This window comes from Heliangelus exortis, chromosome 2 (genome assembly GCF_036169615.1).
Source record: "Heliangelus exortis chromosome 2, bHelExo1.hap1, whole genome shotgun sequence".
Taxonomy (NCBI): domain Eukaryota; kingdom Metazoa; phylum Chordata; class Aves; order Apodiformes; family Trochilidae; genus Heliangelus; species Heliangelus exortis.
Genome location: NC_092423.1, coordinates 11,415,513 through 11,440,095, shown reverse-complemented (window position 1 = coordinate 11,440,095; position 24,583 = coordinate 11,415,513). Strand labels below are relative to the sequence as shown.

Sequence of the window (24,583 nt, the reverse complement as noted above, 5' to 3'; positions counted from 1 at the left end):
CAGAGAGCAGCTCCGAGGCTGGTGAGGGGTTTGGAGGACTCAGTGCATGAGGAGCAACTGAGGTAAAGGGTTATTTAATCTGGAGAAGAGAAGGCTCAGGGAATATCTTATTGCTCTCTATAACTACCTGAAGGGAGCTTGTAGAGAGGTTGGTGTTGGTCTCTTCTCCCAAGTTACTAGTGATAGGAGAGGAGGAAATGGGTTTAAGTTGTGCCAGGGGAGGTTCAGGTTAGATATCAGGAAAAAGTTCTTTACTGGAAAAGTGGTGAGGCATTGGGATGGGCTGCCCAGGGAGGTGGAGGAGTTGCCATCCCTGGAGGTGTTCAAGAAGTGTTGAGATGTGGCACTCAGGATATGGTTTGGTGGTTGTGGCAGCTGGATTAGGGTTGGACTCAATGATCTTGAAGGTCTTTTTCAATCTTAATGATTCCATTATTCTATTATTTTTTTCTCTCCGCACACTCCTTCAGTTACAAAAAGGGAGATGAGCTCTGCAATCATAAACCCTGACTTAGCAGAAGGAATGATACAGTGCAGGCTTCTTGTTGATCTGATGCATTTAATGTGTTGCAGAGGGGAACAGCTTGGGAGAGACAAGAAGATTGTACATGTAAAGGAGTGTATTTGGCACTGTTAGGTTAATGGCTGGACTTCATGATCTTAAAAGATCTTTTCCAAAGAAAACATCCCTATGATTCTATGACCAAAGATCTTAACGCCCCTCTAAGCAAGGATACAATGAGCTTAATGATGTTTGAGAGCTTAAAATTAGACCTTTTTTTCCCCTTTTCTAACAAGAACTGTAGTCTGTTGAAAAAGTCTGGAATTAAAGACCAAAATTATATTAAGCTCCTTTATAAAATAAAAAAATAATTAGTAATTGCTTTTTTTTCAGTTTTAGACTTCTAAGTAATCAGTTCTTTATACAGTAGCTGCATGGTAAACACCTAACAGATCAGTCATGCTTCCTGCACTGCTTGCAGCATCTCCTCTCCTAAATGCCTATGCTCAGAGCTAAGTTTTATTCCTTTTCCTGATCATGCTCCACCCTACCTATCCTCCTTTGCAGACTTTTTTCCTCCTAACAATTCTCTAAAACTGAAATAACTTACTAAGGAAAATACCACCTGTGCTCACAGAAGCACTTTTTTTTTGCCCAAGAATGAACACACTTAATGTGGATCAAGTAAAATTCAGTCTGGTGAGACCTCATTTCAGGCTTTGTGATGTGCTTTATTGCCTCTCTTTGCCAGGGATTTGGAACAACACAACATCCTCAAGAACAGTTCCAAAGGGTACTTGGGTGTCATTTGAATAGATTTTTTAATTTAATTGCAGCATTGTCTCTACGGGAATTTAGAGAAGATAACTTGAAGGCACAAATATGACTCTTATGAGTAAGCCTAAAACAGGATCCAGAAGGCCCTATCTAGATTAATTTCTGAGATGCTAAGATAGGCAGCAATGCATGGTACAGGTGTTGCCAGCTGGGCAGAAGTGATGTGGTTTTGCCACATTGGAGGCAGATGGCAAACTGAGGACTGGGAGCAGTCCTGGAAGAGGATTCTTTCCAGTGTGGGTTTTGTTTGGTTTTTGGGTTTGTTTTTCTCTTTTGGGGTTTTCTTTGTTGGTGTTGGGGTTTTTTTTTAAGTCTTGAGATGAAACCACGTTTTCCATTTGCCTCGTTAAGTGCAGTTAAATACAAATTATGAACCGTACTAAATAACTGGTAGTAAGACAACTACTGACAAACAGGACTTGTTTGTTCTTTGGTCAAGCAAAAGAGCTCTTGAACCTCTTGGAATTCGCTGCAATTTTATATAACTGAAGAAATCCTGTTCCCAAACTTGGTAAACTGATGCCGGGGAGTCAGAAGTGTCCCACAGAGAGAACGGCATCCGAGCTCCCACAGCCCACATGGGACAAAAGGCTCTCATCGAACACTCCTCTCCCAAAATCCCATTTGTCGCTCTCTTTTGAAGCCGCAATTACTCAACTTTACTCCCCAGAAGCTGCTCCTTAAGAGCTGGAATATTCCGAGGCAGGGTCTGGACAGGTGCCTGAGCCCCCCGGTGCTGCTGTGACACAACGCGCCCAGAGCCACCCCAAAACCTGACCGCGTTCCTCCGCTCCCAGCCCCCTCAGCCAGGCCCGGCACTGCCACGCCGGAGGGACCGAACCGGAGCCCCCGGGCTGCAGCCTCCGGACAGGCAGCTCGGAGCCGGTGTTCGGCCCCTGCCCGGCTTGACACGGAAACCGTACCGAGCGCCGGCCCGGGCCGCGCTGCCCTGACAGCCACGGCCCGGCTCTGTCAGGGCCCCGGGGGCTGCTGGACCCGCGCCTTGGCCGCAAAGTGCCCGACGACCGTTCAGGAGCCGCTGCCCCGGCCCGGAGCGGTGCGTGGCGGGGCTGTGCCGTGCCGTGCGGGGCTGTGCCGGGGCGGGGCGGTGCGGGGCGGTGCGGAGCAGAGCGGAGCGGTGCGGAGCGGGGCCGGGAGCCGCTGCCGCCGGGGAAGGCTCGGCTCGGCTCGGCTCGGCTCGGCTCGGCTCCGCTCCGCTCGGCTCGGCTCGGCTCGGCTCGGCTCGGCTCGGCTCGGCTCGGCTCGGCCCCGCCCCGCCCCGCCCCGCCCCGCCCTGCTCCGCCCCGCCGCGGGGCTACGGCAAGCGTGAGGAGCTAAAAGCCTCGGGTGGGCGGGTGGCGCCAGCCCGCCTCCGCGCGCTCATTCAGAGCGGGTGACGTCAGGCGTGTCACGTGCTGCCTCTCGTCACGCCGCGCGCGGGGCCCCCTCCGCCAATCCCCGGGCGCTGGTGCCGGTCGAGCGCGCCGCTCCGCGCGGTGCCGCCGGCCAATCCCTTCCGCCGCCGGAGGAGGGACTTCCGCCGGGAGCCGGAAGCGGGTCTCTCATGCGAGCGGGTGGTTGAGTCTCGGCTCGGAGACGTTTCGGGCCCCGGAGCCGCCGCCGCCGCCTCCTCCTCCGCGCCCCGCTCCCCGCTGTGCTGCCGCCGCCTGCTCCTCCTCCCGGCCCCCGCCCCGCTCTCCTCTCTCCTCCTCCTGGCATCCGGCGGCGGCGAGGCCCCGGCGGCGGCGGCGGCGCAGCGAGAGGCCCCGGCGCTAGCGGAAAGCCCGGCAGGAGCGAGAGGCCCCGGAGCCAGCAGAGACCCGCCCCGTGCCCGCCCGTCTGCTCCCCGTCGAGGCCCGGCCCGAGGGCGGCGGCGGCTGCTGGTGACAGGTGAGTGCCAGGGGCCTCCGGGGCCCGCGCCCTCCCGGCGGCGGCGGCGCCCGCTTGGGCCGCTCCCGCGTTGTGCCCCCGTCCCCCGGCGTGAGGGTGGGATTGGGGGCGCTGGAAGGGGAGCGGAACCCCCCGTTCCGCCACCCGCCTCGCACCGGGGAGGCGGCCGGAGCCGCCATCTTCCCACCCGAGGCGGTTCCCGGGGGAGAGGTAGGAGGGAGGAGGAGGGATCCCGGCTCGGGGCCTTGATGGTGGCGGGGAGAGGTCGAGTCGCCGGGCTGGGCCGCCGGGGCCGCTCCCGCACTGCGGCCTCACCGAGCAGCCCTCGCTGCCCCGGCGCCGAGCGGTGACCGGCCAGGGGCCGAGCGAGCTTTGCCCTCCGCGTCGGTTTGGCGTTACCGCGGGTCCCCGCGGGCAGCGGGTGCGGGGGCATGCCCGAAGCACCGGCTGCACACCCGAGGCAGAGGGAGACCTCGCCCTCTGGGCGATCACGGGCGGTGCCAGCCCCTCGGCCGGGGCCGGGCGGGCTCTCGGTGCGAGGCAGGGGTGTGCGGGGGCAGCGGCCCGGCTGCCCCGGCAAAGTGCGAGCGGTAGCGCAGAGCAGGTAGGAGCAGTCCCACAGCAGCCGCCTGTTCACAGTGTTGTGTCCCTCAGCTTTGGTTGTCATGGGGCCTTGGCTGGCTGCTTCGGCTGAGTTGTTTTCACTCTCGGTTTCAGTTTGTGCAGATGCTCAAAATTACTACATAGCCTTGTCCGCAGCTTAAACAGATATGCACTTGCCAAACAATCTCGTACAAGATTCTTGTGCGGCAGGTAAGTATAATTATTTTTATTCTGCAGGTCAGAGAATTGAGGCAAAGTGGTTAAGACTTGCCTGTGGCCACAGAGAGCGAGCTGGTTTCAAAACCACTGTTTAAACTTGAGTCATGGTTGGGGTAAAACCATGGGAATTCTGGCTTCCCATCCTGCATCTTGTCTCTGGCCTAGTTTCGTTGGCCTCAGTCTGAATCCTGAGTAAAACTGGAGTAGGACTCTTGCTTAAGCAATGCCTCAGGATCCCCATTGAAAGCCTTCAGCCTTTCATGTGGTTTTAAGTTTCGTATCAAACTTTACTGGTTTTTAAGATTTGGATAAATTTTCAAAGGTCAAAGCGCGCTGTGCTCTGTTTTTTAAACTTGCTGGGATTTCACAACTCTTGGGTTTTAATTCTAATCTGGTAACTGTTTTTATCAGTTGAACTTTCACTTGTTTCCTTTAGATTTGTAAGCAGTTCTTCAAGTTAATTTTTGAGATAGGAAGCTAATCAGCTTAATCACTCTAGCTATTAGCAGAATGTCCATATTTTCTATTTTTTTTTTTTTTTTTTTGTTGGAAGTGAAAGGAAGGAGGAAACTAGGGTGAGGCCTGATAAAGCAAATACAGAAAACACTATTTTATATGCAGTGTTTATGGGCAATTTACTATTCTAGGCATGTTGCTATTTATGAGTGTACACCATTAATATGGAGTGTACACCATTAATATGGAAGCTGAAATTATTATGTTTAATTTGTCTTACATTTTGGGGAAAAAAAAATTTAAATCCTTGTTGAAACTGAAAGGATTTGCATAAATTAATAGAAAAATATTTTACCTCTTGGATGTTCCTAAATAAGCAAGTGCATATTTTCATGGTATATAATCAAGTCCTTAAGTGTACACAGTGTTCTGGGTTAGGCTGAATTGTTTCTCCTGTAGTTCTTTGTTTTTTCAAGTGTTTACACACAAACGCCTTAAGGGAATAAAGGTGTTAGTGCCAGTGAGTTCTGCTTTGCTTGCATTTTATGGCTTGCTCTAATGCAGATATGCATATAGAAAGGTATGGATGATTGCTGTGTACATATATATTGTTTAGATATGCAGTTGGAACTTAAATTTTTTTCAGTACAGAGCAAGATGGAAGATCGGGAACTGGAGGTAGTTGTGAGGGCTTTGAGATTTGAGGTTCTTGTTTTTTTTCTTTTTGAGAGGTAACCATCTAGGCAATTTCTGACTGGTGTTTTAGTTGATTAGAGTGACATTAACTACTCAGTCTATTTTACTGAAATGCAAAATAAATACAGTCAGGTTTGTCTACTCTGCATGTTCTGGGGAGATCTGTTGCTGCGTCTCTTATTAAGTCTCATGGAGTCTCATATCTGGCAGTGGCTTGGGCTTTAAATCAGTTGTGAGCTTAATTGGCATGGTAATATAAACTCTTTGTTAAATATTTATTACACTACCTCACAAAATGCACATGCCAGACACAGAAGAGCCATGTTTCTGGCCATACTGCGTGACAAATCTAAAGTGACAGCTGAAAGGTAGCACGAAAGGAGTTATAAAGAACAAAATAATTAGGTATAGATGTTTCATCAGTTGAATTTTTTTAAACTAGGTAGATTTTTTGCACTTCAGCACTATTAATGTTTAATTCTGTGGTGTCTGTACGTATTGATCAGACATTCACTATCTCTTAAATTAACAGGTAAGGTATGAAAATAAGCATATAGAGCACTTGACTTTTCTTGTGCCTGTGTTGGAAGGAACAGGTTTTGTCAAGGTCATCAGCCTTACTGATCTTCAAGAAGAGCATTCTTGTCTTAGAGATCCTCTGTAAAGGAAGGTGCAAAAGGGGCTGTAGAGGTAGCTGACAAATGCAGCATCAAGAAGGCAAAAGCTGGCACAGAGAAAATGGGAAGAGACACCAGATGAAGAAAGGAAATAAACACGGTTTATAGTCTGAATAACATCAAGCTTTGGGATGTGTGTGTGTGTGTATGTGCATGCACATGGGAGGAACTGTTTTATGATGTAAGACCTTGTAAAAAATGTGGTTTCCATAGTGTTCTGTTCCTTCAAGCATTTACTAGCAAATGACACTTTTATACATGAAGTTTGTGTAACTCTTAGAAATAACTATTAAAAATAGTATTTGCCTGCATTTATTCCTGTATATAGTCAGTCTTTTGTATTTGCATTCAAAATGGACACACAGGTAGGAGCAGGAAAGGAAGGATGTTGCAAAATAGGACGTTGTAAGGAAGAAAATGAACCCATCCCCCTGCAGTTTTGTAAGAGGCACTTTTATGTGGAGAGCTGAGTAGAAGAGTGTAAAACCTACTCTTCTAGTAAAGGCCCCTGAAAGGTATTTGAGCCATGTTGTCAAAACAAGGCATACACATGCTGAATCTAATCCTAATACTGCCATTTTGGTCCATAGAAAACAAGATCTAGACAGATGGATTTCTACTGTATAAACCAGTCATTAAATTAGGGAGTGGGAAGTGATGTAAAACTTAAAACTAGCACTTTTCAAAGTTTGTGATAGCCTGAAAAAAGTGAACATGTGCAAACACACACACACACACACACACACACACCAGCTTCCCTGCCTCCCCTGAACTGATAGCAGGCTTTATCAAAAGTATCAATTCACGATGTTGTAAATACAGTTGTAAGCTGGTGTTTTGAGGAAATTCTATTTTCTTTTCCTATATATTAATTATCTTCCTGTGTGAAGGAAGCCAGTGTATCATAACAGTCAAACATGAAAACAGAATACTGCTGAGCATTTCCTCTGAATATCAAACTCAGTGATATTCACCTGGTCAATGAAAATAATATGGTGCTGTAAATACTGGATAATTGATGAAGACCTGTTGCTCTTCAAACAGCCTGTTTCCTTTAAGGATTTGCTGCCTTTGACTGACTCATGATTAAAATTTATCTGAAACTGGTGAGTTTGAGGAACTTGGTAGGAACAGGAGACTAGAAGCTCATTTCTTTGTCACCCATTCATTTAAATTGTCTAGCCAAGTTCTGCCAAGTACTGCAAGAGAGAAACAAATTTTGTTAATTGGCCCACAGCTGATAATTGTTAACTTTTGGGGATGTGATGAAGACAAGGATTTATAATCTGGTTTCATTGGTCTTTCAGGTCTGTGTTCTCTGTGTGTGTTGTCCCCCCAATTCCATTAAGGAGCAGGTGCTACAGGGTAATACCTGCAGACAACAGAAGTACTTTGGAGCACTTAAATTAGGTGTGACTGTCACACAGCATAATTGTGTGATTAGGATGGCCGTGACGGTGTTCATTCTGTGATGTGTGCTGCTGCAGGTATTTTGTGTCTGGCTATGTGTTTCAGGAACAGCTATTAACTCCAAAACTGGAAGTCTGACAGGGCTTGCTAGTATGTGGTTAGCAACTCGGCCTGGAACATTGCGGGGAATTGGGGAAACGCTGTTCTGACACCCTGATGAATCACCAATTTCTTTGAGCCTTAATCTTTTCCAACACTGGTTTACCATGGAGGGATGGGCTATGCATATTCTGGATCCTGCCAGTCCAGCTCCTTAATGGGGAGTTGAATGATGTAATACAAAAGGAATCATTCGTTCATAAGCTGAATGGATTGCCACCTCTGCACTTCCAGCAGCTTTGTTGTTATTAGCATAAGGCTGTTGGCATGTAAGGTGCTGGTGTCCCCCAGAGGATATCCTACACTAAAGGTTTATTCTGGGTTACCTTTATGGCCACCTAGGGTTGATAGATACCTTGAATTCAGATGTATTTAATGTGGTAGTAACTACACACAGCTTTTGTTCTGGACTGTTGCATGTATAGATGTCAATGCCTGTAGGTATCTATAGGCATGCATCTGGCATGGTAGCTTATGATTAATTTGATCTAGAATAGCTTTATCTCTTAGGGGCTCCTTCCTGAAATGCCTATATCACTTTCACTATTGAAAATAGCAAGCATGGGCAATATAAAGACTTTGGAAATTACACCTTCAGATATTATCAGTAGTTCATGTGGGACTTGTTCAAGAATATACCAAGTTTGGGTGTAGTGGGAGAACACAGTCATTTTATCTAAAGCTTGTGCTTGAGTTTTTGCAAGTCTAAATACTGTATAATTTTATTTTTGCTTTTCGGTTTCTTGTTTTCTTGCACAGTTATCAGAACAGTATTTTCCCTTCCCTTAGATAAATTCTCCCTTAACTTCATACTAGCTCTTCCCTGCTTACTTCTGGAAATGTGCAACAATGATGAGTATTAACACTTTCTTGATGGTAAAGGATGTCTTGGTAGTGGAGTTACAAACTTGCTTCCAAAAACTGTAGATTTCTCATTCTGTGGAAGTATTTGTCCGTATTTCTTGGCAGACCTAATATTCTGCATTCTATTTTCAAGTATTTCATAATCATAGGATGCCAGTGATCTGAAAGGGAATCTCAAACAGCAAAATACTAGCCAAATAGTAATTCTGGTGATGAAAAACTATTTAACCATTTGATAAATCTCATTCGTCAGGAACTCAACAAAACGCCTGAAGCTTTACAGTAAAATTTCTTGGCAGCTTTATGGTTTTGTTTTCAGTGCTGGTATCCACAAGCATATTTTGACAGGTTGTGATGCTGTCGCAGGTTGCCCCACAACAGAGTCTGACTCTGACTGCTGTTCAAACAAGGAACTGATGAATCAACAGGCCAATGTCCAAAGTAGCTTGCTTTTTCATACCCTGGCACTGAAGATTTATGGTCAAACACTTTGTATCCTACTTGTTTCTGATTCTCATTCTATGAATTAGAAAAACAGCAAAAGGGAAGGATGAATTGGGGCACAGTAACTTGAAGTGTTAAGGACTACAGCTTAAAAATAGCTACCTATATGTGTAGAATTTGCAGTCTTCTCTCAGAGCTTTGTTCCCATTCATTATTGTTGCTACCCAACAGATAGGGACAGAAAATGGTCAATGTGTTGCTGTTTAAAGCAGCAGGGTGAACAATTTGGGCATAATGTCACCTGCTTTGGAATGTCTTCAAGATTTTAGGTTTGCTTGTTATCCAAAGACAAACAAGCTTTGTATTACAAAGAAGAGAGGGGGAATATATCTATATATATATATATAGATAGACATAAAAGTTTTTTATTAACCTGTTGCAGTTCAGCATATAATCTATTTTGTTGTAGCTTTGTTTCTTAACTAATGTTGTGTATTTTAAGTACCTGGATCAAGGAATCAGTGGAAATTTTAGGAGAGTCTGTGCCCAGTTATTTTGACTTGCAGGGAAGAATTATTGTCCTTAAATCCAAGGTCAAATATTGGAACAGTCCATTCTTTAGCAACGAGTCAAAACCTGAATTACCAGTAGTTTTGATTACAGTGATACTCCTGAGAGGTGGGGTGCTCTGTGAACAAATGTGCACCCAATAGGTAATCGTCTTCCGTACAGTCTTCTAAAAGTAAGCAAGGGTTGCTTCTGACTTCAATGAAGCTTGTAATGGGGGGTGCTGGCTTTTTTAGAAGGAGGAAGTAATACTAAAATGACTGGATTATTTGGGTTAAATTCTATTTTTGGCAAAGAGGTTAATGAAATAATCATTGGCAAAAACATCAGCTTCCTTTTTGTATTACAAAACCTTAAATGACGCTTCTTCTGTAAGTAGTTTAATTTCAGTTTAGGTTTTGTCCTGAACATGTTTCAAAACCTTAAATAACATATTTTAGGTAAATTAATGCCTTTCAAGTCATCCAATTAAAAAAAAAACAAACCCCAAAGCCTCAGGGGAGTTTATCCTACACTGTATGTTTTACAGAAAAATTGTTCGTTAAAGTAATCTTCAATTATTTTAACAAGGAGTCAAGGAGTATTGTATACATTGCTATTGAGAGAAAACTTGAATGACAATTTTTAATTTAGCACTGTAATTGTCAGCATCTTATTTGGTTCTGTATGTGTCTCCCACCTGGACTTTACGTAGGCGTGGACCATTTTTCTCCCTCACTTCTCAGAGCTGTTCTGACAGCAGATGTATCCCAGCAGTGCTGTAAGAGCTGTCCCATCAGTCTGTGTCAAATCTTTTCCAGAATTGTAGTTCTGAGTGAATTTGAACAAGATCCTTGGCGTTAGATTTCTGCTTTCCTGAATTAGGCATTTATTATGTGGTCTTAAGATGTGGTGATGGAGAATCTATCAAATTGGCTTTGAAGTTATGTGTGTGTCTTAAAAAATAAATTAAAGTACTAAAAATAGTGTCCTAGGAGTTCCTAATACAATTTTTGATGACCTCTTGTTTAAGCACAGCACTATTTGCAGATTTGAATCAGAATAATATGGTTATCTTAACAGTATGGTTACTCTAAGATGGTAAGCCTAATAAGACATATTGAAGAACATCAGACTTCTACCCTCACCCTTGGAACTGCACTAAATCTTAACCTTATAGTTTCAAGTGATGGTTTTGGTCATGCCTTTCTTAATAAAATTCTGCATCCTCTTCTGTCACCTTCTGCATTTTTCTGAAGAGGGTGCTGTCTATAAAATCTTTCTGGGCAGAGCTGGGTTACTTCCTTTCTTCATGAACTATGTTGCCTATGGTTGCAGACAGCATCATGAATGTTCATTGGCCATCATCTGGTTAGCAGAGTAGTGAAGTGTGTGGAAAACTTGAAGATGGCAACGGTAAATCAGGAGGAGGAACATGCAGTATTTGAAACAAGGAAGTTTGTTCCCAGCATTGCTAAACTGATGCACAACATTTAACTTGTTCCCTGTAAGCAAGTGCTAAAGCTGCTGGCACTTTGTCATGTGTCCTGTGTTTTAAATACCTGGTGTTTCTTTGAGACCATAAATTAACCCACCTTAAAAAATATAAGTAGTTAGTAAAATATAGAACTTACTGGTTTTGGGAGAAAATAAACTTAACTTATGACAGGTCTGTTTACTGCATCTGGAGATGCTGGTGAGTCTGTTGGCCATCAAAGTTCAGGATATTTTCTACTTTTTTCTTCAAGTCAGGAGTCTGTATCAGTCTTACAATGAAAACTGCCTCTGAAAGTGAAACAGTTTCTGTAAATTTTACTGCTCTGTATGAGCTCTTAGCATATTTGATTGTTACTTCAGCAATGGAATAGGAAGATTAATTTCTCTGACTTCCTTTTAGTAGATACCTTATAGAAAAGCAGACTCAATAAAAAAAAAAAAAGCTTGGTTAAGTGAGAGCAATGTGGGGAGAGAAGGGAAACAAGGAAAATATATTATTATGCAAGATACTACTCTTGCATAATAATTCCTCATGTGTGCATGAGTTCAGGGAGGACATAATAGAATGAGACAGACTTAGTATGCAGTGTGCCAAAGTAAACTCACCTTCTAGAAAAAAAGGTATGTTCCAAAATGGAACTGTGGTTTACTGGGAGAAAAAAAATCCAAGAAGTCTTTTCACGTGGCTTTTTCTGGTAGCCTCATTAATCTCTTCATGTGGTGTTTTGGTTGGCTATGGAAACAAGTAATAAAGGCTGAAGATCTATGGAAGTTTTTGAAAAGTTTATTTTAAATAAATTGGAGTATTAGACTTTAAGTTACCATCTACGGTTTAGAAAATGCTTACTTAAAAATAGTACGGAAATGAAGAATATTTTTTTTAATCCATTGTCATTAGTACTAACAGGTATTAGTTCATGCCCCATCTACTCCACGACAAGTTTAATTTTCTTTCTGCTTCTGGTCTATTGTGTCTTAGTCCTCTGCTTTGTGTGTGTACAGTGGTTGTGTCCTGTTGCTAACCCAGGTCACCTCAGTGCAGACAAGAAATGTGGATGATGATAGTTGATGATGAATTAGATAAGTTTTGGCATCTGATGGTGCTGAACTTCCAAACCAGATTTTGTGATGCTTTCCTAATGTTTGTATTAGGTGCAAAAAATAACTTTGTGTCAGTGAACCATATTTGACATTAAATAGGGGTGTTACGTTAAAAGCCTGGAGTAGTCTCCCAACTAATTTGGAGGCATAAAGGGAGCTGAAATTGAGAAACTTTGACTTGCAGAGAATTTCAGTTAATCTAACAAAGATCACACCAAAGCATCTAGAGTTTATATTTGTGTAACTGGTAAACAATTTTAGCAGCTGAAGATGTATATTAGTAAAAACAACACCACTGTATTTGCATTACCTTAGCTTTGACTTGTATTTGCAGGCACTGTTGCATTGTGATGTAGTCCAAGGTAATGAATAAATGCAGGTGGATTGGAGCTTTATATGAAATTAATCTGAGCAGTGAGTTAGTGCAATATATGACACCTGTGCTCTTATGAAAACCTCATAATTAAAAAAAAATAAATTTTTAGAATCTTGTGGAAGGAGGGTGCTTCCATGATGTTCTGCAGTGTCTGTTAACCCATGCTAGTAATAAACTTCATGGTTTTTTTTTTTTATACTTGGCTGTTCTTTAGGCTGTCTGGTTTTAGAGGATTATGTGAAAAGTTAGTTTTCCTCCAGTATTGGGCTCATTTAACTCTGCCTGGAAGCACAATCAGGTCTAAAAAGCTGTTCAGACTCCAGAGGGTCTGGAACTCCATACTTGTCCTTCTCTAGGGACTTTGAAGCATTGCTACCCTGTAGTCAGGCTTAGTTGGTTTTCTGTTGTTTTGCTGGTTTTTGGTGGGTTTGTTTCAATACAAAAGAGCAGTGGTTTGCATTGACCTGTTCTTTCACTCTTGGTTCAGTACAGGTGTGTTCTGCAGGGATTTCTCTTGGGAAATCATGCAGGAAGGTTAATCTATTTTTTTAATCCTGGTAGGAACTACCAGTGGTGCTTTGTAGGCAAGAGTGATAGCAACAGTGATGTGGACTTGACTGGTTTTCACTCAGAACTGCAGTACTTGGTTTGTAGTACTCTGCTGATTGATTCCTATGGTACAGGAAGGAAGGAAGGATTAATTGCATCAGTTCTTCAGTTTGAGTCCCTTCTCCTCTACTACTCTTCTAGTGGTCCCAGAAGTGTGTGTATGCAAGCAGCTACTTGTAGTTCTCTGTTTAATTGTTGGTAGAAAAGGGGGATTTGTGCAAATTTATTTAAATGCTGTCCTTGCTGGTAATGTGTTTGTGTGTTCTTTCCTGGAAAAATAAAGACACCAGGGCTGGGAGGTAGGGAGGAGGTCAGATGCTCATGAACCTAACTGAGGGCAAGTGATGGAATATTTAGTGAAAAATCATACTTTGAAGTATTTGCCTAATGTGCTCAAGTGACAAATTCCTGATCTCTTTCTTAAGAAAGATAAAAGACCTTTTTTTTTTCCAGTGTGAGATGTGTTCTGGTCTTTGTAGACCTTGGTAATTAATGTAGAATTCATGATTCTAGATTCAATTAGATAAAACAGCTTTCAGGAGAGCATGGAGTTGTGAAGAAGTGTGGCCATAAATACTTCATATTAAGGTAGCATCCCACCTTTCGTTTCAGAATTGTTATAGCTTGGCTGAGCTGCTAACAACCTTAAACTTTGCCATTTGAGGGTTTGCTCAGATAACACACAAGGGTTTATTTTCATTAACAGCTTGGTACTTTTTGAAATCATGATCTGATAAAAGAGTATCTTATCTGACATGATAGTTATAATAGACATTAAATACACATCCTCATGGATAACCTGCAGGGTGTGTGCTGTTAGTCAACATACAGTGAGGAAAACAAGATTGTGGCTTTATGAAGGATGTGGTACATGAAACAACCCTGGTTAATTAATGAGTTGGGTTCCTTAATGTTATGTGCTTCAGCCTGCAGTCAGAGAGGGCTGTTTCGGATTTAAAAACTGAGAGCAAGCTGTAAGCAAACTGAAAAACTGCTCATGGCATAATCACACTTGTCTTCAAGGCACGTGATACTCTCACCAGGCACAAAAATTTCTTCTCAGGGGGGTTATTCCTGTCTTGGTAGACACTCCTGGCATTTTTAAATGGTAAGACGTTGGTAGATTCTTGCTTTCTGTAGATTTTCTTGCTCTTGACTGAAAGTTTTTCCCTCTACATCTGTACAGAGTACTTACCAGTTATCACCACATTTCTTTGGTATTTTATCACGTGTGTAGTTACTTATTGCTTGGACTACTAATTACTGTAACAATCTGACTTTCTAGGCTTGTAGACTAATCAGTTGTGGTGTGTGATGCCATTGCAAGGGTTTGCATGTAAGATGTTTCATAGATTTTTTCTTTTAATAAGAAAATGCAGCATTCCCTATAAAAAACAAGGTTTGTGGTTTCTCTAGAAATCTCAGGCATTATGAAGAGAGAATTAAGAGAATTTCAGAACAGTTTTGGGCACTAATCAACCTTATAATGAAAAGAAAGTTCTTACGTTTTTGAACTAGATGCAGCAGGATCTCTAAACCATTTGAGCTCATAATTTTCTGTTGCAGAATGTTAAAAATGTGCAGCATTAAGGTTTAGGTGGTCTTCTGACAGTGCATTTCTTCCCTACACTGTCACCATGTCTGTTTTAAAATGCCTTATCTCCCCAGTGTCCTGTTGTGGATTCTCCCTCAATGTTTATACCCATGTTTCTTTACAAGAATAAAAAAAGTTGCATTGTAAGCAATTTTCTTGTCAAGAAGGGAAACTGAAACAAATCAGAGGGTACTTTTCTCTATTTTTGAAACCTAACTTTCCAGCCACCATGCCAGCATGTACAGTGGGTGCATGTATGTTTTGAAATTCTTGTCTGGCAGGCTTGGAAAAATGCCTGGGTCAGGCTAAGCTCCAGAAACTAAATTTTCAACTTTTCTCCAACTGTTTAGCTGATTAGCAGTTAAACAAATTCAGAGCCTTGTGATGATTTAAAAAGTAGTATTGTATTTACCTTCTGTAGACACATGTTGTGACTAAATATTTATGTCATGTCAGCTTTTTAATTGCTGTTGTGTAATACAGAGTTTACAACTGACGGAAGCACAATGGTGATTGCAGAGATCACCACTGACAAATGTGCTTTTCAGGGTTGTTAAATTTTTTCATTTGCAGCTATTTTGTCCACTGTGATAACCACTTCATAGTACATTTTCTGTTAAATAATGCCATCCTTGGAATGATAGTTTTGTTTGTCACATCTGTTCTGTAAAGAGAATGATTTCCTGATTTGAAAGGCAATATGGGAACTCCTGAGTTCTTTCACAGCCTTTCTGTATCAGATTGATGCAGCCTTATGGGGTGGTTCATCTGCAGAAGGGTAACATGCTCCATACAGCAGGGTGATGGTTCAACTCTTGCATTAACAGCCGGAATCTTTCTTTGAAAGTCTTCTACAACATCTCTCATTCAAATTGCAAGCTCCAGTTTGTATAACTGTTCATAACACTAAACCAGAGGGAAACTTGCAGCCTTTCAGGACGCAGATATGTCAGTTTTTCTTGATGGTGCTCTATAAACTCAACTATCCTATACCTGAATCATCATTTTTACCTGGAATGAGAATATATGCCTTGGGTAATCAAAACACTTGTTGATATAATAAAGGTAAATTTTGTTTAAACAGGAGGAGATGTTTAAATGAGTAGCATACTTCTAAAAGAGGCATCTGTAATTTCTAGTATCCACTACTGGATGTATTCATCAGGTAAAAAAAATCTTTTTCCAAGTTGCTAGCTCTGATTACATTTGCTGCAGTGTCGTGGTCCTTGTGGATACATCAGGACATGAAAGCTGGTGAGGAAATATGTTATCTCTGGTAGAAAAAAGGTTTCTGTCCTGCAGCTGGAAGTTTGGTATGATGCTTACGTTAAGCAGTGCACCTCTGTTTTGAAAACATTTTAGACTTTCTCATGTTCCTGGAAGTGTATTTCTGTATTAGCTTTGTGAAAAATTTCTCTTAATCTTTGTTTAAGGTTTCTAAAATGTTTGCTAGAAGAGTTCTGCACAAAACCAAACTCCAGTCTATTTTTGTTTGTGCTTACTGCAAGAGCAATGAAAAGATCTTTTATTCTAGTGAGCTTTTTTGTTGCACCGTGTGTTCTGTTACCAGTGTGAAAGTTAGTTGTCAGCACTTGCATTTGTAAATCTCTTTTTAAGGGCTTATTACTCTGGGCTGAAAGTTGGCAGGCAAGATCTCAGCCCTAGAGCATTGTTTGTGGTTTTGCATGTTTTTAAATAACAGATCTATCTGGCTGGTTTGATTGGGAACGCATGCTGCTGCTGCTCAGACTCTTGTAACTCTTGACAGCAAAACAGTCTGCATAAAAGTACACTTTGGATATTAGGGAAGAAGTTAGAGATTGCTTCTAATAAAAGTGTAGGAGGGAGGATCAGGGTGTACTCTTCATGGAAGTGGAGTTTGTTGGTTGGCTGGGTTTTTTTGGAGGGGGGAGGCAATATCGTGGTTTTCCTTGGCCATGTAACAATAGAGTAGATGTGTCTTCCTAGCTCTTTGTGAGGTTTTGGTGTATGTGGATGCAGTGTTTATATAAATATCATCAGACAGTTGAACATTAACTCTGCCAGTACTATAAGATACCTAAACCTGAACTAAAATGCAGTGTAAAGGTTAGCTTGATGTTGGCACCACGGTAACACACATGTGGCTTTTGGATGAGAGCAGTCTGAGCTCTGCTTGGTTTGGCACCCAGACAAGAGTGATCATGTGGTTGTGTGCACTTATCTGTATAGGCATCTTGTGGACCACTGCTGGTTTGTATCTCATAACTTCTGAAATGATGGAATTCTTATAACAGGATGCATTTGAAAATACTTTGCCAGTAAAGGACCGTGTTGTCAACTTAAACAGAAACAACAAAACAGTCTACAACCCACAACATTTTATTTGTGAAGGTGGTTGTGGGTGAGTGTTGCAGAGGGAAAGTAATAAGCTGAAGCATGTGCTACCTGTGCTGCTCAGCCAGGTGGTCTCTGTCCCTCCTGAGAATATTCATGTAACTTCTCAGATTAACCACTGCTGACCAGGTGCCCTCAGAAACAGATCTCTAGAAGTAGAGAGTTACTGTCCTCCTTGTCCTTATTCTAATGAGAAAACAACTGTATTGAAATGCTCTTCCCCTTCCTGTTGCAGTCAGTAACCTAGCAGACTGAGGAGTGTATTAGTTTGAGGGACAGTTAGTACTTCATTGTTGAATTTTGTGCAGATTCTAAAGAAACGAGTTTTTTATCTGCATATTAAACTTCTGGGGTGTAAATGTCTTCCTTACTTAAGAGTTTGAACTGCTTTTGTTAAGCTTCAGTAAAGGCATGCAGTTTCTCTTGGATTAGGTAGTTCTGGAAATAAGTATTTGCGTGTAGTCAGAGTAACTTTCCTTTTGACATCATGTATCTGATGTTGTTGAGCTTGACTTATCACTCTGGTGATTGAATAGCATGCCAGAAGGAAAAATGAAGATTTAGCATATGCATTTATGGAATTGAAATGATATAATATTAAAGAAGTTTAATATTGTACTTGTAGATCATTTCATAAATGCAGGCCATTCTTCAGACTGTGTAACTAGACATAATTTGTGGAAGATGTGTTTTTTGTGACTGTTTGCTATAGACCAAAATTGTTATTTAAAAGCCTAGTTAAGAGATTGAGTGCTGCTGAAGGTTTCTCATGTGGGTTTGGGTTTTTTAATAATTTGAATGAAGAAAATTGCATTCCGCTTCTATCAGCTCACTTCTGCCACAGGTTTTACAGTCTCTATCTCAAACAGCCCTGCCTACTTGCATTTTTCTCTCGAGTATCTCTTTATTGCAGCAATTCAATGTATCTTTTAAAACAGTGGGTAAATTAACTCTTCAGTGGGATAATTTTTGTTACGTTTAAAGGCCACATTTAACTTGTTGGTTAATTTGGTTATTAAAATAGCATAGAGAGAGGACAAATTGCCAAACAATCAATCCTGATCTGTAGTTTCTAGTACTACCAGATATTGGTTGTAATTTCTGTAAATAAGCTTGCATATGAAGATATATGACAATACTAAGAAAAAACAAGCTGTAACATCCCATGAAGAACCTTTAACACTCTGATTTTTGTTTCTCTCCCTGAATTAACATTGTTTTTTTCCACAAACACTGTTCTCTGACATGTCATGGAAGCCTGAAGTCGTAAATGTTTTATGCTTTAAGAGATTGGTAAATGGCAACTCTGTGGTGGAAAAGCTGATGGCACTCTTTCCAGAACAGCCCTGCACATGAAGTCGTTTTGAAGTATATTGCAACAGCTGGGATTTTCCAGCAGAGCACTTGAGGTCCTGGAGATCTTTAGCAGTGTGACATACTAAGGGAAGAAAATTGCAAAGCAAACTCTTTCTGCATTTGAGGTCTTTCTGTACTGCTTAGCCAGTTGCAGAAAGGTAATAGCTGATTGTTGTTAAAAGGATGGGATTTAGAAGGCAGGTTGGATACTTCTCTCTGACTTGTCTTGAGAGGCATTCTGCTCCTTAATGATCAAAATGCAACTTAAATACATAGGTTTGTACTTAATCAAAAAAAATCTGTTCACAAGGCAAGTGGATTTTCTGTGTTATGTATTGCAGCAAATTTTTGTAACTAATAATATTAGCCTGAGTAATCTAAACAGAGTTGCCTACAGCTTCAGTCTACACCTAGCCTGTGATAAGTGTCTTGTGTAATCTCATCTAAAGGACTTCTGAAAAGCAGTGGAATGATGTGCTGCTCTGGTTGCTGGTGGCTTTGCCCAGGAAATCTGAAGTTGCAGCATGCATGTTGCAGTCATACGTTATCTATCAAGTTGGCCAACAACTTGTCTGTCCTCAGCCAAAATTAATGATTTAGCTGAATATTTAGCACTTGATGGACAGTCAGCAATGCTTCAAAGGATGTATATGTAATGGAACTTTACTCTGATTTGTTAGACTCACGTGACCTTTTCTTTTATGTATCAGAGGATGGAAGAGATTGAAGCATGACTCGGGACAAGCTGATCCAAGAAGGGAATGGGAATGTGTGAGATAAGCAGGCAATGTAGAGGGATGCAAAGTGCCACCTTGGCATTAATATGGGGATCAAAATGCTGAGCAGCTAACATCACTGCTGACTGAGATGCATTTATCTTTGTGATTAAAGTAGACTTGTGAATCTGAACTAATGTGCATGCTCAAGATTAGTGTGAACAGCAAATATGAAATGTGCAAGCAGTCTAGTGCTCTTTCTAGAAAAATTGTAAGTAATACAAAAACTTAAAAGGCTAAACCCAGTTTATTTAAAAATTATTAACAGAAGCTTTCTCCATGAAGCTTAGAACACTTTACATGGTGTTAATGGGCATAAAGCTTCCAATGTGTGAGTTCGAGCAGCACAGGCTCTAGCTATTTAATATTTGCTTTTGGAAAACTACTTTAATCCCAGAGATTATTCTGTTTTATAAAACACAAATGTCCTGAATGAATTCCAGACTTTCTGCCATATAGACTCTGTTTGTGTGTGTGACACTCTGTATGTGAGAGGCAGTATGATTTTTTTTCTTGGTGTGTGTTTTTGTCTGTGTCATTTATCCCTTATTTAAATACTTTCTATTCCAAGAAGAGTCAGGGTGTTAGGAAAAAAATCTTCCAGTGATATTGCAGTAACACAGTGTGTGTATTTTATTTAAAACCAGGTTTGTCATCCAGACTTTACATCAATAGCATGAACTGATAAGGAACTGTTAGTCTAAACTGAGTATTTTGTCCTCTTGGAGTCTTCCGTTTATTTGTTTCAACTGTGTATGCAAAATATCTTCTGTTTAGTGCCATAATCCGGGTGCTTGAGACAACTCATAGATGAATGTAATAGTTTTATTTTCAAATTTTAGAATGTATCCATTGGTTGTTATAAAAGCTTTTGCTTTTGTCCATTTCAATACATAGTGTAGAGGAGATTCCATGGAAGGCCATAATGTCATAGATAGAAATACTTCTTAACTCCAGCCTTTTGGAGTCAAGATAAAAGGAGTTTATGGTGCTAGAGAATGGAATTATACTGCTGCCTTCATCTGCTGCAATTACTTTTTTTCAGGAGATGTAGGGAATCTCACCCTGAAGCTTGGAGTCAGTAGCTTGAAGGTGAATTGATTGAATTTGATTGAGCTTGAATTTCTCACACATGTTGTTACAGATGCAGTACTGGAATCTCGCATAAATAACTCAAAAAGCATATTACAACTTGCTCATAGTTCTTTTAGAAAAGAAAAATTTTAAAATTACACTGATTTATACATCCTAATATTTATCTTCTGAGACGTTTTGCCTTAATATAGACCTTTTTTTTTAATGGACTTTTTTTTTTTTAAATAACAATACTAAATACTAGCACCAATTTGAAAGTGAAGTTTGCTGCCATACTTTCATTTCTACTCAGTTTTCTACTTGTGTAATAAAAAAATAACATTTTAGGGTAAGGGAGCAGAACAGCTTGCTGAGTGTTACTAATCTAGCAGAACTGTTGTAACATGCTTCTGAAAATTTGCAGAGATTAAGTGACAGTAGTTGTAGAAGACAAAGGTTGGTTTGTGTCTAACTGCTTCTTAGTAAGTCTACCAGGTGGTATGAAGAAGTCGTGTTTGAAAACCAATCTGAATCATTAAGGAGAGAGAACCAAGTGAAATTTCCCAGTGGAATTTCCCTGCCCAGTGCTGGGGCAAGTGTTCATATGCACTCCCAAGGCAGGCAGCAACTGGGAGCTTGGGCATAGCTGCATGATCTCTTCATCCTTGCCTTCTGCCCTAATGTTTTCTCTGAAAGCATCTCTGAAAGCGTAATCCTGACTTGTTGTTGGACCTTTGGTCTGAATCAGCATGGCACCTCTGAAATAGCAGAGTTCTCAGCAATTTCAACAACCACTTACAGTCTTTTGTCTTCCTATTTCCGCAGCTTACAAAGGTGACCAGTAAAGTTCTCTCTGAGCAGCCAAAAAGCAGACAGCTCATGACTTCTGATCAGGACACTAAAGTTGTGGCTGAACCGCAGGTGCAGCAAGTACAAGAAGTTAAGGACGGTTCTCATCTAGTAAGTATTACAGTTATGTATTCCCCTGGTGTAAGTGTTGCATTAAAGAATTTTTTTTACTATGCCTGAATCAAAATTGTACCTTGGCGTGTTTTAGGTGACAGTTGGTGATTGCATTCCAACATAAAATGCTGAAAAGATCTGTTGAAGGTGGCTAATTCCGTGCTGAGTAGAAGCTTCAGCTTAACTTCAGCCCTTCAGGGGTTTTAAGTGAACTGCAAGTTGCAACAGTGTGCTCTCATTTAATGCATAGGACTTTAGGCTATGCAGCAATTGTATATCAGTCTTGAGTTAGGTTCTAGCTCACACATTAACATGTGAAGAAAATACAGGAAATGCACTTGGCATGTACCTATAATTGAAAAAAGTGCAGCCTCATACAAATAGGAAATTGCATTTTCTAACAGGAATTTTGCTTGGTTAGTTCTGCCAAATGGCACATGCTGCTGCTTCTGTGCAGAATCCAGTAAGTTGCTTTATGGGATGCTTTTGGCAGATAGTACTGCCAATCATAGTGTGTGTATGTATCTTGCAGTTGAGTGAATACTTGATTTGTGTGTAAGCTCTACCCATAACATTATATTTTAATCTTTGATCGTTAGCTGTATCTTGGGAGGAATGTTTCCTCTTTGGACAACTTGAAGGGTTTAGTTTCAGTGTAAATTCTACTAGGCACTTAGCCTGTAATACGTGAAGCAGCAGATGCTTGCTATTTCAGCTTAACCTTGCAGCAGATGCTTGCTGCTTCAATTTACCTTGCAGCAATTATTAAGGAGCATTTTGAAAAACACTCTAAACCTGTGCTTTTCTTTCCTGAGCCAGCTGGTGAGTTTTTGTTTGTTCCTCTTCTCCTCCCCCCCCCCCCCCCCCTTTTTTTTTAATTCAGGTACTCAGGGCATTCGTTTCAAAAAGCCAGTATGTAAACTTGCATAAGAGGCTCTTGCAGATTTGCATCAAAAGCTTGAAAATGTCCATGCAATTTAAACAAGTGCATTAGTACTAAAGGTGGTTTGATTAGTCTTTACACTGATGTGCTTTTAATTTGGCATGTTAGAATTTTTATAAAACTACGTATCACCTTGGATCTAAATCTTAATTTATTTTGTGCTTATTTGGAGAAAAGAGAGTGATCATTTATTTCAGTTTTAGAAAAATCTGTCTGCTCTTTTCCTTTGTAGAGGACACTAATGTCAGTTCAGATATCTTGGAATGTATCATAGTGCTATAGTGGAACATTTCAAGTAACTCATTATTTTGAGAATAAAGCAGTTCATTTGCTGAATATTTTGTTCCAAAAAGATGGGACCTGTAACTTGTTAAGGAGCATTATATGAGTATTTGCACAGCATCAGAAAGTCAATTTGTTGTGTGAAAATCATTGCCAATATATGCTGTTGGGTGGTGTTTTCAACGTGGTCCATTCCATAATGGAACACTCTGCACTGAGTGTTCTTTGACAGTTCAGTTTGCAAGTTTTGCAAACAGGGCTATAGTGTGAGAAAAATGGCATGGAGTACAGGAATAGGTTAGGAAATGAAAATCATTAAGACACTTTCATCTTTCCAAAAATGGGACAGGAATGAGAAAAAATTCTGAAGTCCTGACTTGACTGCATTTAGCAAGCACTGACTGTTTCTTGTGTGTTGTAATTACTTTGAGATCAGAAGGCTGACTCTGTAGATGTAGAGTGATGTCTGTGGTGATCCCCTCCTTCAGTGTATATTTGATATGGGGCCATACTGCCATGGTATCTGGTGAGATTTCTAAGTCTATAAAGAAGACTTAAATCTGCTGAATTACATTCCCTGGTTATTTTGGCTATGCTGTTCTACAAGCATCTGCTTGTACCTGGTACGAGTAATTTTGTGGCAGTTTTCCCTTTGGAAATTTTGATACACCTCTTTAGATCCTGGAAAAATAGCCCCCATGTAGTAATCTTAATTGTTAAGTGATTATATAAAGTAATTTTTGTTACCTCTAAACACTAGTGATAAATTATCCTAATGATGATGACGTCAGTCTTTTTCCTTTGATAGGCACAAAAATTAGCACGTGTTCTACTTTTAGTAATGAGCAGATAGTCAATAGTGACTGAATTAAAATGAAAGTTTTGATGTGATGGAACCCTTCAGAAATCACTTTCAAGGGTTGCTTTTGTTAGTGATACAGAGGTTACTTGTTGACCAACAGTTTTCAAAGGCCACATGACCTTATGGTGAGGTCAGCAAAATAATTTCTCTGCCTTGAAGTAGTTATAAACCTAAATGCTGTTTAATGCCTCATACAGATTGATTGCAAGCCTAGTATGCTTCATTTCCAACAACAGCTCCTCTTGAATTTGGCTGGCTTTAATACTGCTTAACAACAGAATAGTTCTGTGTGCGAGTCAGTTGAAGGAAATGGACAACTTGAGGATCCTTGTAAACTTCTTGTTAATAGTAACTGCCCTTACAGATTGAAGGTAGATAATTTGAAGGATACTAGCAAATTTTTAGATTTGATAAATTGGAGTTGAACATGCTGTTATTGCTGGCTTTTTAAAAAATCTTGAGGAGAGCTTCATTACTTCAGGTGATACCTTACCTGAAGGATTTGCTTGATTTACCTGATTGGGTTTGTTTGTATCCTGAACAACAATTACTCTTCCTGTCAGACTGGATCCAGGAAAGTCAGCATTTAAGAAATGTTTCCCTTTTAACTCACTAGAAATTCAAGGTTAGTCTCTGAGGGAGGAGGCCAAGGCTCAGATGCCATGGTGGAGGTAGCTTATGATCTGTCTCTGCCAGACAGGACTTAATTAATTTTCAGTGCTAAAGGCATGGTCTTATGCCTTCTTATTGATCCTAACTTGTCCTCTGCCATGCCCACAATTGAATGTGTGGCCTCTCAGAGCACTTTCCAGTGACCAAATAATTTTCTTCCTTGGTTGGCTAAATTGAAGACCTGGTGTGGAGACTTGAAATTGACTTTAGAAAGGGGTTCTTGTCATCAAGTGGTAAATTTCTGCAAATGTTGATATGTTTCAGTGGAGGATATTACCAAGGGGCCATTTAAACTTGCTGTCTGATTGTGATACAAGCATCACCCCTTTTTTCCCTAGCTGAATAATTATCAGTTGTTGTCATGGGCTTGTTTTATTGGGAGTTTAAATCAGTGTGGTGTGCTGGGTTTTGGCAATGTGTATAGGTACCAAAATACAAGTTCAATTATACTGTTAGTTCTAAGCACAAGAAAAATAGCTAGCATGGCATAAAACTTAGAAGGGTATTTAATTGTACTTCCTTAAATGTTTTCCTTATGAGGTAATACAGAAGGATGTCTTGGCTTAGAACTGCCGAGTTATGTTGTTCAAAAATCCTGTTATAACCCATTCAGTAATAAGCCCCAGAATAGAAAGGGGCTGAGAAAATGAGGTTTACTTTTCTTATACATGACCTTGTGTAATAGTTTAGTAAAAAATCAATGTAGCATATAATCCTCAGATCATTTGGCAGGACACAACATTACATACAGTATATGGCAGTTAAGAGTTAAATAGCAGTTTGTATGACATGTAGGTGA

The 24,583-nt window shown here is 40.9% G+C and overlaps 1 protein-coding gene across 4 annotated transcripts in view; it reads left to right on the top strand.

Annotated features, from left to right (window-relative positions):
• The first annotated feature begins 3,088 nt into the window (after positions 1-3,088).
• Positions 3,089-24,583, top strand: part of LARP4B (La ribonucleoprotein 4B) — a 53,306-nt gene continuing 31,811 nt past the window's right edge. The window contains exons 1-3 of one of the 4 annotated variants that reach the window (XM_071734778.1): positions 3,089-3,229; positions 18,923-19,001; positions 20,888-21,022. In XM_071734778.1, coding sequence (XP_071590879.1) covers positions 20,942-21,022 — 81 coding nt within the window. In that variant the 5' untranslated portion in view covers positions 3,089-3,229; positions 18,923-19,001; positions 20,888-20,941. Of the gene's footprint in view, positions 3,230-3,376; positions 3,440-3,753; positions 4,043-18,922; positions 19,002-20,887; positions 21,023-24,583 lie in introns of those variants that run through there. The other 3 variants (XM_071734777.1, XM_071734780.1, XM_071734779.1) reach the window with 3 other exon arrangements.